This window comes from Syngnathus typhle, unplaced genomic scaffold (assembly GCF_033458585.1).
Source record: "Syngnathus typhle isolate RoL2023-S1 ecotype Sweden unplaced genomic scaffold, RoL_Styp_1.0 HiC_scaffold_23, whole genome shotgun sequence".
Lineage (NCBI taxonomy): Eukaryota > Metazoa > Chordata > Actinopteri > Syngnathiformes > Syngnathidae > Syngnathus > Syngnathus typhle.
The window spans coordinates 1,843,741-1,857,619 of NW_026871929.1; the positions used below are offsets into that span (position 1 = coordinate 1,843,741).

General features: G+C 45.9%; 1 protein-coding gene across 2 annotated transcripts; it reads right to left on the bottom strand.

Moving 5' to 3' along the window:
• Positions 1-1,989: 1,989 nt before the first annotated feature.
• Positions 1,990-12,086, bottom strand: LOC133146990 (uncharacterized). Of its 2 annotated transcripts, none has more exons than XM_061271110.1 (2): positions 11,244-12,086; positions 1,990-5,299 (listed from the first exon to the last, which is right to left on the bottom strand). In XM_061271110.1, the coding sequence occupies exon 2, from the start codon at positions 4,960-4,962 to the stop codon at positions 2,698-2,700; it is 2,265 nt and encodes a 754-aa protein (XP_061127094.1). In that variant the 5' UTR covers positions 4,963-5,299; positions 11,244-12,086; the 3' UTR covers positions 1,990-2,697. The 2 variants fall into 2 exon arrangements, with proteins under 2 accessions (XP_061127094.1, XP_061127095.1); XM_061271111.1 differs by lacking the exon at positions 11,244-12,086 and adding an exon at positions 7,673-7,927 and having other exon boundaries at positions 1,990-4,335.
• Positions 12,087-13,879: the final 1,793 nt, after the last annotated feature.

The window sequence follows — 13,879 nt, forward strand, 5'->3', positions numbered from 1 at the left end:
CGCAGTAATAAACTCGGCACTCTAAAGCACCCGAGAGCGTTTTTTTCGATGCCAACCTAACCAGAGTGACGGGAGCGGCACAATTCAGAAAAAGCGCTCAGCTCGCCGAGAAAATGCGATTCAAGCAATAACATTAAAAATGCTTATAAAACATAAACCAAACGTTGGAGGTGGTCATTTCTTCATGCGCAGTGAATAACTCGGCACTCTAAAGCACCCGAGAGCGTTTTTTTCGATGCCAAGTGACGGGAGCGGCACAATTCAGAAAAAGTGCTCAGCTCGCCGAGAAAATGCGATTTAAGCAATAAAATTAAAAATGCTTATAAAACATAAACCAAACGTTGGAGGTGGTCATTTCTTAATGCGCAGTAATAAACTCGGCACTCTAAAGCACCCGAGAGCGTTTTTTTCGATGCCAACCTAACCAGAGTGACGGGCGGCACAATTCAGAAAAAGTGCTCAGCTCGCCGAGAAAATGCGATTTAAGCAATAAAATTAAAAATGCTTATAAAACATAAACCAAACGTTGGAGGTGGTCATTTCTTAATGCGCAGTAATAAACTCGGCACTCTAAAGCACCCGAGAGCGTTTTTTTCGATGCCAACCTAACCAGAGTGACGGGAGCGGCACAATTCAGAAAAAGTGCTCAGCTCGCCGAGAAAATGCGATTTAAGCAATAAAATTAAAAATGCTTATTAAACATAAACCAAACGTTGGAGGTGGTCATTTCTTAATGCGCAGTAATAAACTCGGCACTCTAAAGCACCCGAGAGCGTTTTTTTCGATGCCAACCAACCAGAGTGACGGGAGCGGCACAATTCAGAAAAAGTGCTCAGCTCGCCGAGAAAATGCGATTTAAGCAATAAAATTAAAAATGCTTATTAAACATAAACCAAACGGTGGAGGTGGTCATTTCTTCATGCGCAGTGAATAACTCGGCACTCTAAAGCACCCGAGAGCGTTTTTTTCGATGCCAACCTAACCAGAGTGACGGGAGCGGCACAATTCAGAAAAAGCGCTCAGCTCGCCGAGAAAATGCGATTTAAGCAATAAAATTAAAAATGCTTATTAAACATAAACCAAACGTTGGAGGTGGTCATTTCTTCATGCGCAGTGAATAACTCGGCACTCTAAAGCACCCGAGAGCGTTTTTTTCGATGCCAACCTAACCAGAGTGACGGGAGCGGCACAATTCAGAAAAAGCGCTCAGCTCGCCGAGAAAATGCGATTTAAGCAATAAAATTAAAAATGCTTATAAAACATAAACCAAACGTTGGAGGTGGTCATTTCTTCATGCGCAGTGATAAACTCGGCACTCTAAAGCACCCGAGAGCGTTTTTTTCGATGCCAACCTAACCAGAGTGACGGGAGCGGCACAATTCAGAAAAAGTGCTCAGCTCGCCGAGAAAATGCGATTTAAGCAATAAAATTAAAAATGCTTATAAAACATAAACCAAACGTTGGAGGTGGTCATTTCTTCATGCGCAGTGAATAACTCGGCACTCTAAAGCACCCGAGAGCGTTTTTTTCGATGCCAACCTAACCAGAGTGACGGGAGCGGCACAATTCAGAAAAAGTGCTCAGCTCGCCGAGAAAATGCGATTTAAGCAATAAAATTAAAAATGCTTATAAAACATAAACCAAACGTTGGAGGTGGTCATTTCTTAATGCGCAGTAATAAACTCGGCACTCTAGAGCACCCGAGAGCGTTTTTTTCGATGCCAACCTAACCAGAGTGACGGGAGCGGCACAATTCAGAAAAGCGCTCAGCTCGCCGAGAAAATGCGATTTAAGCAATAAAATTAAAAATGCTTATTAAACATAAACCAAACGTTGGAGGTGGTCATTTCTTCATGCGCAGTGAATAACTCGGCACTCTAAAGCACCCGAGAGCGTTTTTTTCGATGCCAACTGTTAGGTTTTTACAGACAGAGTGAATAAATGTTAAGAGAAACGCACCAACGGACAGACCACAAGTGAGGCAGAATATTGAGTCGTAGCTTGCGCAAGGAGTGCAGTACAGACAGCTTACAATGCCCAACCTACACTAAAGTCTGTCTGCATCCTTGCTCTCTTTATTTGGGGAATTTTCCTCATCACATGTGTAGCAGAAACCAAATAAGGGTAGGGGGAAGCGCAAACGGTTTCTGCTTTTGGTAAGCGCAGGAAACTTCTGGTGTGTGTAGATTACTGCAAACGTTATGCTAATGTGGCGACATAGGAAAGAGCAAACAGAGTTCATCAAGTTCAATGGGTTCAAGCAGTCTTATCAGCAAGGACCAGGGGCGCTCCCAGCGCTCCATTTCTTGAGGGTGTGAGGTGCCGAGTCAGCCACTTGAGGAAGGCTGACACAATGTCGTTGCTGCTGTCTCTCGCTGACCGAGACAAGACCTCACACCTTGGCTGATGTGGTATTCTGTGGTGGACATAAGAACAGCAAAGCAGAACAACGAACGCACGTACGCAGATCTAATCTAACGGTAGATCTAACGAGACATCATTTACTGTAATATAGTAATATAGAAACTAAAAGAGAACGCATGATAACATATATATACAATTTTCCAACAATTCCCCCCTGTTTATCATAAGTTCTCAGAGACCCTCAAATCACCCAAAGGCTACTTCAAAAGATTTTCAGCCGCAGGATCATACGTCATAAGAACAAATTTACACCCGGGAGGCGACCGAAGCCAATCAGACAACGTCGGACTCAGGAAAAAGGTCGGACAGGTCCACAGCGGGGGCCTCATCAATGGAGTCAATGCGAAGATGACAACTCGGGGGCCGTGGGAGCTCAAAGTCGTCCTCAGGGAGCAACGGAAAAGCGTCAGCCGGCGGAGAGATAGCGGTCGTAATCAATTTATTAATTAGGGACCGGAGACACGGAATGCAACAACATCCACACAAGGTCAAAACAGCAGAAAAAACGGCAAGGGAGACTAGGACCGAGGAAACCAGGGTGCGGTACTTGCCGAACACATTCAGCCAGCTGTTCCAAACCTCCGTGTTCACACCACTGTGGTCCTTCATCTTCCCATTCAAGGTCCTCAAACCCTCAAGGGCCAGGGACAGGCTTCCGCCGGCTGCAGTGTTATTTGGGATAAAAGTGCAGCATTGCTCACCGAACATGGCGCAGACACCGCCCTCCTTAGCGAGTAGCATATCAAGGGCCATCCGGTTCTGGAAAGCCATGAGGGAAGTCGCGGCCAGCTGGGAGTGGACCGCTCTGAAGCCCGCCTCGGTCCAATTTCCAAGCCTCTGCACGTTGTAGTGGATGTAATTGATCCTGTCAACATTTTTGTTAAGGGTGCACCACCAACAAATGGAGGATTCGAAACCAGCTGCTATCTGGTTCACCAGCTTATACTCATCCGGCACTCCTCTGGGAACTCCAATGGCATCTATATAGGTCGGATCCGCCGCGCCTTGCCACTCGGCACTCCGCTTAGCCCTCGACCAGGGTCGGGGCACAAAAGAATCAATAAAAACGTCTAGCTCATGAGTAGATGCGGGCATTAATAAAACGGGAAGCAAAAGGGTCACCAAAGCGCAAGTACCAGAGCTATTAAAAGGGAGACTATCATAAAGTTTGTCAGTGTTGCACCAAAACCAAATATCACTACGAGCGATGGGTGAGAAAAAGGCAGCGCCATAGAACAGGGAAGTGCACAAAGGAGCTGACAAAACGCCTAGGCTTGCGCCGGTACCGGGCAACTTGATGCACGTGAAATTACCTTTAGCAACATCAGTGGAAAAAAGGGGTTTGGACTTTGCCAAGGAGGAAACGGGATAGACCTTGTCCCAACTGGAGCAAGGATGAGCAGACGGAATGGAAGGGGTAGACATCACAAAAATCGCACACTCAGGAGCCACACTCGCGGGAATGATTCTCAAGAGGGGCCGTGGGCCCATACACACAACGCAACTGGTGTTAGTCACATTAGCAGCTTGCTCGGCCATGAGGAGCCAATTGTTAGTCTGGCCACTCATACCTGTGGAGGCCACAAAGTGACTGTCTACATCGGTGAGGGCCACGCTCGTAATCACTGCCCCAGATGTTTTGGAAAAGTCGCTCAACACGGGACTGTCAGCGCCCCGCATAGTTTTGTTAACGCAAAGGACAATAGGAAACTGAGGATCCTTCCCAGAGGACCAAGCCCACAACTGAAAACCCCAACAGGAAGTATTGAGCAGGGTAGCGTGAGGGGGCCGAACCGTGTCATCAGGGAGTGTAACGGTCAAAAGAAGGCTTGAGCCTTGGTTCTTCAAAGTGATACGTTTAGCAAAAAACACAGCTTCTTCACTGGAGCCAGGAGGCCAGTAACCTGGTACCTGCGAGGTGATGAAGGCGCTCCAGTCCGAAATGTCTGGATTGACAGTCAAATACCACCAATACCCAGGCCATTTGTCACCCGTAGTGAGCCAGCCTTGTCGGGTACCTTTCAAACTCTTCAAGGGCACGGTGATAGTGGAAGCCGTGTTTGGGGCCACGGTGAACGCCAATGAATGTAGGTACGCGTTGGCTATGCGCCATGGCACGCAGGAAATACCGTCGTGAACGAGAGCAGGCGTGCAGTGTTTAAAAGTGGGCCTAATGGACGAGACCTCACGCCTATGTCTACGCGAAGCAACATCATCCCATGGACAATATCGGGAACCAACGGAACTATCGCGACTGTGCCTAGGATCGTTATCCGTCGAACAAAGTTTGTAAAACTCATAATCAGAAATAGTAAAAACATCAGGTGAATCAGAAACAGCGGAAACTACAGGTAAATCAGGAACAGTGGAAACTCCAGGTGAACTGTCTGGAGTCGTGTGTTTTATAAAAACAGGGCCGATGCGCATATAGCACACTGTCCCAACTACAGTGAAACCAAAAATGACAAAAATCCAAATGAATGCTTCCCAAGGTTTGCAACCATCCCGCACCTTCGCAAGACATTGTTCCAACGGCATTTTAACACCTAGTTTTAGATCTCCTCAGAGTCAACTCCCTGAGCTTCGGGTTGGTGGCTTGGAATGCTTCTGCTGGCTTTCGTGTCAACCCTGGATCTTGGCACCAGAATCAGGCACTATTACCAGACTTGCACACCTTCCGTACTTAGGTTGGGTCTGCGGAGATCACCTTTTTACAGTGTGACAAATGAATCCACGTGTTACGTTCGGCTATTTTTAAAGCGTTAGGTGTTGTGAGAAGCACTAAAAAGGGACCTTCCCACTTGGGCGAGTGCCAATTCTTCTTCTTGATGCTCCTGATCAAGACCCAGTCTCCCGGAACCACTTTGGGGTCCTCCTGCGGAGAGATGGGTTGGTCAGTAATGTTACTGGTCTGATTTTTAGCATGTTCCAACATTTTTCTCATGTAGTCGGCCAAAGTGGCCTCTTCCGGCACGTCCCAAACATTTTTAAACTGAGGAAGCCTGTATGGTCTTCCAAAGATGGTTTCATAGGGAGTCAACCCAGTCGTACTTGTAACATTCATGTACATTTTCACTAAATCTAGACACTGAGTCCATGGTCGTTTAGTTTCCTCCATGCATTTTTTTAGTCTATTTTTTATAGTACCATTAAAACGCTCAATCAAGCCAGCTGACTGTGGATGGTAGGAACAATGGTTCTTTATATTTATGTGGAACAATCTCCCAATGTTTTGCACCACTTGATTGACAAAATGTTGACCATTGTCACTATAAATTTTTTCTGGAATGCCATATCTTGGAATAATGTCTTTGCACAATGCTTTTGCTACTGTTAGTGCGTCCGCATGTCTAGTGGGAAAAACTTCTACCCATTTAGAAAACGCATCGATGATGACCAAACAATATTCTTTTCCCTCGCTCTTATTTAATTGGATGTAATCCATATGTATTGTGTGAAATGGATACAATGGAGTCGGAAATTTTCCTCTCCGAGGTCGCAAGTTACCTTGTGGATTGTGTTTAGCACAAATCAAACATGCTCTGCAAAATTGTTGCGAAAAACCAGCAAACCCGTATGCTGTGTAAATGGACTCAATCTGTTTCACCATCCCCCCTGTCGAGACATGGGTGACCCCATGACTCGAAATAGCAGCCCACTTATACAAGTTCCGAGGCAAGACAGGCTTGCCCAGAGGTCACACAAAAAGGCCATTGTCATTTTTAATGGCGCCCCGTTTCTCCCAAGAGAGGCGCTCCTGGGAGGGGCTTTGAGATTGCATGTCAAGCAGCACGTCAGGAGAAACGTGAGACACGGAATCGCTATCAGTACAAGAAGAGAGGACATGGAGCACGCCTTCAGCGGCAGCCTTGGCAGACCTGTCAGCGAAGGCGTTACCCAAAGAAACAGGATCAGTCCTAGTAGTATGAGCAGCACATTTGCAGACCGCCACCTTGGAGGGCAGTTGGACAGCGTCCAAAAGTTGGGGAAGCAATGTCGAATGGGTGACGGGCTTGCCTGTAGATGTTACCATGCCACGGTTGCTCCATTGTTGAGCAAAGACGTGCACTGTGGCAAAAGCATACTGACTGTCAGTCCAAATGGTGACAGGCCTGTTCGCGAAAAGAATGCAAGCTTCCGTGAGAGCAATGAGTTCAGCGGCCTGTGCCGACATATGGGAAGGCAGTTTCACAGCTTTCAAAACCTCGTCAGCTGTAACGACAGCGTAACCAGAGAGGGTCACGCCAAGAGCATTTTTCTTCGAAGATCCATCAACAAAAACCACGTGACCGTCAGACAAGGGTGTGTCCTCCAGATCGGGCCGAGCCTTGGCTACTTGTTGGGCCGCATCGACACAATCATGGAAATCACCGTCATCCGGAAGAGGAATGAGAGTAGCAGGATTGAGTGTTGTGCACCTCTCAACGGTCAGATGCGGTTGGGAAAGCAAAGTAGCCATGCACGACAAGTGACGTGCAGGCGACAAAAAGGTCATGTTTGTTTGTAGCAAAAGAGCTGACACTGCATGCGGAACTTTCAGCGTTAAAGGATGAAACAACACAACGCTGGCGCTGCTTTCCACAGCCATGGAGGCCGCCACCACGGCCCTCACACATGGTGGGAGAGCGCAAGCAACACTATCCAATTTAGAAGAATAAAAGGCAATAGGGCGAAGTTTCAAGCCATGCGATTGCATCAAAACAGAGGTCATATAATGACCTTTGCAATCAACAGTCTGGACAAACGGTTTGTCATAATTGGGCAAGGCTAGAGTGGAGCTAGAGACCAATGCCTGCTTGATCAACACAAATGCATCCTCCGCCTCAGGAGTCCATTTTAGTGGAGTGGACATCGAGATGTCCTCAACATACATTAATTTGGACAGAGGAGCGACAATTTGGGCATAATCAGGCACCCAGCTCCTGCAATAACCAGCAAGACCCAGAAAAGACATCATTTGTTTCTTAGTGAGTGGTTTAGGGGCCTGCAAAATGGAAACTTTCCTGCTCTCAATTATAGTTCGACCTTGGGAACTAAGATTGTGTCCTAAATATTTAATTTCCTCGGACCACAGTTGGAGCTTGTTTTTGCTGACCTTGTGGCCTTCCTTCGCCAAGTGATGTAACACTGCAAGTGTGTCCGTCTGACAAGAATCAAAATCAGGAGAAGCAATCAAAATGTCATCAACATAGAGCAAAATCTGACTTCCCTTTGGCGGGACAAATTTTGCCATGCTGGCCGCCATCACCTGCGAATAGATAGTTGGGCTTTCGCAGTACCCTTGGGGCAGTCTGGTAAAGGTGTACCTCGAGCCAGCATAAGTAAATGCAAACCAAAACTGGCTTTCTTCAGCAACAGGAACAGAGAAGAAAGCGTTGCTAATATCAATTACTGAGAATATCTTTGCATCAGGCGTCAATGAATTCAACAAGGTGTGTGGGTCAGGGACACAAGGTGCCCTCTGAATGACGGCGCTGTTCACTGCTTGCAAATCTTGCACCATTCTCCACCCGACAGAAGGAGGCGCTTTCTTCACAGGAAAAATCGGAGTATTACAAGGAGAATCAGGACAGAGAATAATGACACCAGCTTTTAGCAAATCCGAAATAACAGGTGCGATGCCTTGCAGGGCATCGGGTTTCAATGGATACTGTCGCACACAAGGACGGTACTCAGTCTTAGGTCTAATGACAACAGGAAGTGCACTTTTCACCAACCCAACGTCAGAGGGCCCTGTTGACCAGAGATCAGTCGGGACCTCAGCGAGGACCTGCTCATCTCCTGGTGACAACACAAAATGTCAAGCTGAGGGTGCTTTCTTAGAACAAGTTTTAGCATGCACACCACAAGAAAGGAAAAAGATGTGGTTCAAGACACTTCTGAAAAGCTTGGTAGAAGGACTGTAAAGAACACCAGAACTATCTCGAGTCCAGTCAAGGGCAGCCAATCCGTCTTTGGCCATGAATCCCACGCTTTGCCATGTGGATGAAAAAGGTCGGAACAAAGAGATATGGAGCGGGGTGGCCGTCTTGTGTAAATTTTCGATTCTAGAGGGAGCTGGCTGCATGACTACACAAGCGCGGCTTTCACCATCATGTAAGAGGAAAGCTGCTCTCAAGATGATAGGCGTAGCAGCCTTAAGCATGGCTTCGTAGTTTTGGTCAGGACCGGGCGTGTCCTTGTGCCACAAGGTCACGTGCAAGTCGTTTGGTTCCATTGCCTGCTCAGGGCATCGCAAAAGGCTTCTGGCCCGTGCCAAAAGAGGAGACCCAAATTGTCTCACCTCGGGGTCAATTAAATCCAATGAATAAAAATAGTAGCAATGAAATTGACCAAATATTTGTAATTGGTGACGCCTTTTGACAACGATTTTGTCATCAAGAGATACTAGAGAAAGACCAAGAGCAGTGAGAGCATCTCTTCCAAGCAAGTTAATAGGGCAATTTGGCATCAGCAAGACAGGAATGCAACAACTTCCTCCTTCAGGGTCCCGTATCCAGACTGGATGAGACTGAGGAACTGGAGTTGTCATTCCATTTGCTGCCCTCACCCAAAAGGATCTCCCGCCTTCTCGCACATCCGCAGGAATGTCGCGACAAGTAGTGATGCACGCTCCTGAATCACACAAAAAGGTAATGGGAGTACCATTCACAAACAAAGTTATCACAGGTTTCTCTACATTGTTCATCAACAAGTCCTGAATGTTCAAATCTGCATCAATAGGGGGAGCTGTTGTCAAAACAGCTCCTTCAGTTCCATGCTGACTGTCGGTTAGTCACAAGGGAGGGACAGCCCCGCTTTTATGGGGGTCCGGACAATATTTTGCTATGTGGCCCTCCTTGCCGCACGCCCAGCAGACAGGAGGCTGAGTGCTAGGTTGCTTCGGTTGACCTGTCGGGCCATAACCGAGAGCACCATGCCGGTAGCCTCCCCTGCCCTTGCCGCGGAAGTTTCCACGACCATGCTTCTTCTGGTAAGGTTCAAAAGTTTTGTTTTGATAAAATGCATCATGTGAGTCTTTATCAGCAAAAAAAATGGTAGCCACTTTCCCTTTTTCTTTTCCTTTTTTCAAATTAACAACTTTCTCAGCATGCATGGCATGATCAATAAATTGTGGCAGTGTGGAAGTAGGGAAAGTGATCATATGTTTCACAACCCAGTTTTGAATTGCTGGTCGCGAATTTGTATGTAGAGCATTTTTGAACTGCTGGTTGTAAACCTCAGTTCCAGGTACCAAGCCGCTATTGGCTTTGAACACTTTCTCCAATCTGTGTCTATAATCTTCAAACAATTCATCCTCTTTTTGTTTGGTTCGACCAATTTCTGCATAATTTGCTCTACGTTGAAATTTAGTTTTTATCCTGCCCAAAAGTTGCTCAATTTGATTTCTCAATGGCAGCCCATTATATTCCAATGGGCGGCCATTTTCATCAAAAGGATCCCAATTGCCCTTGACACTGGCCCAGTCTTTGGTCAAAGTTGCCATAAAAACTTGTTGCACCTCATCTCCTCTTAAATTATAAGAAGCAATGAGTTGCATCATGTCAGTACAATATTGCTCAACATCTTCAGACGGCAATGCTATTCCCTCAGTGGCTGATTTTACATCAGCATGAGTCCACGTTCTGTAGACTAAAATAGTGGGCCCTCCGTCATCATGGGGGTTTGCCACTTGAATCATTGGGTAGGCCTCGGTTACTCCTGCGCCCATGTAGTTCGGGCTGCCGTCTGCTACGGGGGCCGATGGAGAGGGAGCTTCCGCTTTTACGCGGCTCCGCGTAACCATGGCGTGAGCAAAATCACTATATTTTGGAGGGTCATCTACGACCGGCAATTGTGGGTACAATCGCTCGCGCTCCACAGTACTTCTCCTAACAATCTGTTCATCTTTCTCATCTGAATCCACCCCCTCCTCGGGCACGGCTCTCAAGCGAGGCCGCGCTACTGAAGTTTCATCATCTTCTCGTCTGTGCAATAAAAGGCTCTCTTTGGAGACGGACTTTTCTTCGCTCCTTTTGTTCTTTAATTTTTCTTTTATTTGTCCACATTTTCTTTTTTCTGCTTCCAATTCCCATTTCACTATTAAATGATACCCATCTTTATTCTTTTTATTTGCACCATGTTTGGCAATAATCGATTGTTTGAGATTGTTTAATGAGTTTGCACTCAATTGACCATCGAAGTTATAATTCGTTATCCATTTATCGAGATATTTCACATTTTTAGGGTCGACCCATTCCATTAATTTCCAATCTTTGCATTTTAATTTATCTCGAGGTAAAGAGTTTCGTTTGCTGTTTAAATTTCCCATGGTTTTATTTTCTAAATTTCGGAGTTGGCGGTTCGAATGGCACCTACAGTGTCCTAAAGCCAACTTTATTCACAGGACAGTGGTTAAATATTCGATGTGGAGTAAGTCTCCTTTCACCTTCCCAGCAGGGAAGCGGAGAGTTCTCTAGCCTCTGCACCTCACACAAAGCCACTGTTTACAATCCTGTGTTTTTATATAGAGGAGAGCTCAAATGAGATCACTCTCAGTCAAACCGCACACAAACACACCACACGCGTTTTTCACCACTTTTAGGAATAACAGAGGAGTCCGCACCTCCTTGCGGAATTTAACTAACAATTAATCGCTAGGTTTAACTAACAATTAGTTAGGGGGCTCCGCACCGCCCCGCGGAATTTAACTGTTCCTATTTCACTTGACAGGGTCTAGAATTCCCAAGGTTTTAGTGACTTCTCGTCACTTTTCTCTTTAAGTGACCTCTTGTCACCGCTCATTCATTCCTTTTAGTAGAATCAATATTCCTACTCACAGTCCGCTGGTCCTTTTCCTCGGGTGATTTCGGCAGTCCCCCCAGCGTCCAGCCGAACCGCTCGAGGCAGTCCCGTCAAAGGGCTTTTGTTTACCTTGGCCAAGGATTTTTCCTGCGTCGAGGAGTCCCGCCGGAGCCGCAAGGACGTATAGAAATCCCGGACGAGCCCCCAATTTCTGTTAGGTTTTTACAGACAGAGTGAATAAATGTTAAGAGAAACGCACCAACGGACAGACCACAAGTGAGGCAGAATATTGAGTCGTAGCTTGCGCAAGGAGTGCAGTACAGACAGCTTACAATGCCCAACCTACACTAAAGTCTGTCTGCATCCTTGCTCTCTTTATTTGGGGAATTTTCCTCATCACATGTGTAGCAGAAACCAAATAAGGGTAGGGGGAAGCGCAAACGGTTTCTGCTTTTGGTAAGCGCAGGAAACTTCTGGTGTGTGTAGATTACTGCAAACGTTATGCTAATGTGGCGACATAGGAAAGAGCAAACAGAGTTCATCAAGTTCAATGGGTTCAAGCAGTCTTATCAGCAAGGACCAGGGGCGCTCCCAGCGCTCCATTTCTTGAGGGTGTGAGGTGCCGAGTCAGCCACTTGAGGAAGGCTGACACAATGTCGTTGCTGCTGTCTCTCGCTGACCGAGACAAGACCTCACACCTTGGCTGATGTGGTATTCTGTGGTGGACATAAGAACAGCAAAGCAGAACAACGAACGCACGTACGCAGATCTAATCTAACGGTAGATCTAACGAGACATCATTTACTGTAATATAGTAATATAGAAACTAAAAGAGAACGCATGATAACATATATATACAATTTTCCAACACCAACCTAACCAGAGTGACGGGACAGGCACAATTCAGAAAAAGCGCTCAGCTCGCCGAGAAAATGCGATTTAAGCAATAAAATTAAAAATGCTTATAAAACATAAACCAAACGTTGGAGGTGGTCATTTCTTCATGCGCAGTGATAAACTCGGCACTCTAAAGCACCCGAGAGCGTTTTCTTCGATGCCAACCTAACCAGAGTGACGGGAGCGGCACAATTCAGAAAAAGTGCTCAGCTCGCCGAGAAAATGCGATTTAAGCAATAAAATTAAAAATGCTTATAAAACATAAACCAAACGTTGGAGGTGGTCATTTCTTCATGCGCAGTGATAAAGTCGGCACTCTAAAGCACCCGAGAGCGTTTTTTTCGATGCCAACCTAACCAGAGTGACGGGAGCGGCACAATTCAGAAAAAGTGCTCAGCTCGCCGAGAAAATGCGATTTAAGCAATAAAATTAAAAATGCTTATTAAACATAAACCAAACGTTGGAGGTGGTCATTTCTTCATGCGCAGTGATAAACTCGGCACTCTAAAGCACCCGAGAGCGTTTTTTTCGATGCCAACCTAACCAGAGTGACGGGAGCGGCACAATTCAGAAAAAGTGCTCAGCTCGCCGAGAAAATGCGATTTAAGCAATAAAATTAAAAATGCTTATAAAACATAAACCAAACGTTGGAGGTGGTCATTTCTTAATGCGCAGTAATAAACTCGGCACTCTAAAGCACCCGAGAGCGTTTTTTTCGATGCCAACCTAACCAGAGTGACGGGAGCGGCACAATTCAGAAAAAGTGCTCAGCTCGCCGAGAAAATGCGATTTAAGGAATACAATTAAAAATGCTTATTAAACATAAACCAAACGTTGGAGGTGGTCATTTCTTCATGCGCAGTGAATAACTCGGCACTCTAAAGCACCCGAGAGCGTTTTTTTCGATGCCAACCTAACCAGAGTGACGGGAGCGGCACAATTCAGAAAAAGCGCTCAGCTCGCCGAGAAAATGCGATTTAAGCAATAAAATTAAAAATGCTTATAAAACATAAACCAAACGTTGGAGGTGGTCATTTCTTAATGCGCAGTAATAAACTCGGCACTCTAAAGCACCCGAGAGCGTTTTTTTCGATGCCAACCTAACCAGAGTGACGGGAGCGGCACAATTCAGAAAAAGTGCTCAGCTCGCCGAGAAAATGCGATTTAAGCAATAAAATTAAAAATGCTTATTAAACATAAACCAAACGTTGGAGGTGGTCATTTCTTAATGCGCAGTAATAAACTCGGCACTCTAAAGCACCCGAGAGCGTTTTTTTCGATGCCAACCAACCAGAGTGACGGGAGCGGCACAATTCAGAAAAAGTGCTCAGCTCACCGAGAAAATGCGATTTAAGCAATAAAATTAAAAATGCTTATTAAACATAAACCAAACGGTGGAGGTGGTCATTTCTTCATGCGCAGTGAATAACTCGGCACTCTAAAGCACCCGAGAGCGTTTTTTTCGATGCCAACCTAACCAGAGTGACGGGAGCGGCACAATTCAGAAAAAGCGCTCAGCTCGCCGAGAAAATGCGATTTAAGCAATAAAATTAAAAATGCTTATTAAACATAAACCAAACGTTGGAGGTGGTCATTTCTTCATGCGCAGTGAATAACTCGGCACTCTAAAAAACCCGAGAGCGTTTTTTTCGATGCCAACCTAACCAGAGTGACGGGAGCGGCACAATTCAGAAAAAGTGCTCAGCTCGCCGAGAAAATGCGATTTAAGCAATAAAATTAAAAATGCTTATTAAACATAAACCAAACGTTGGAG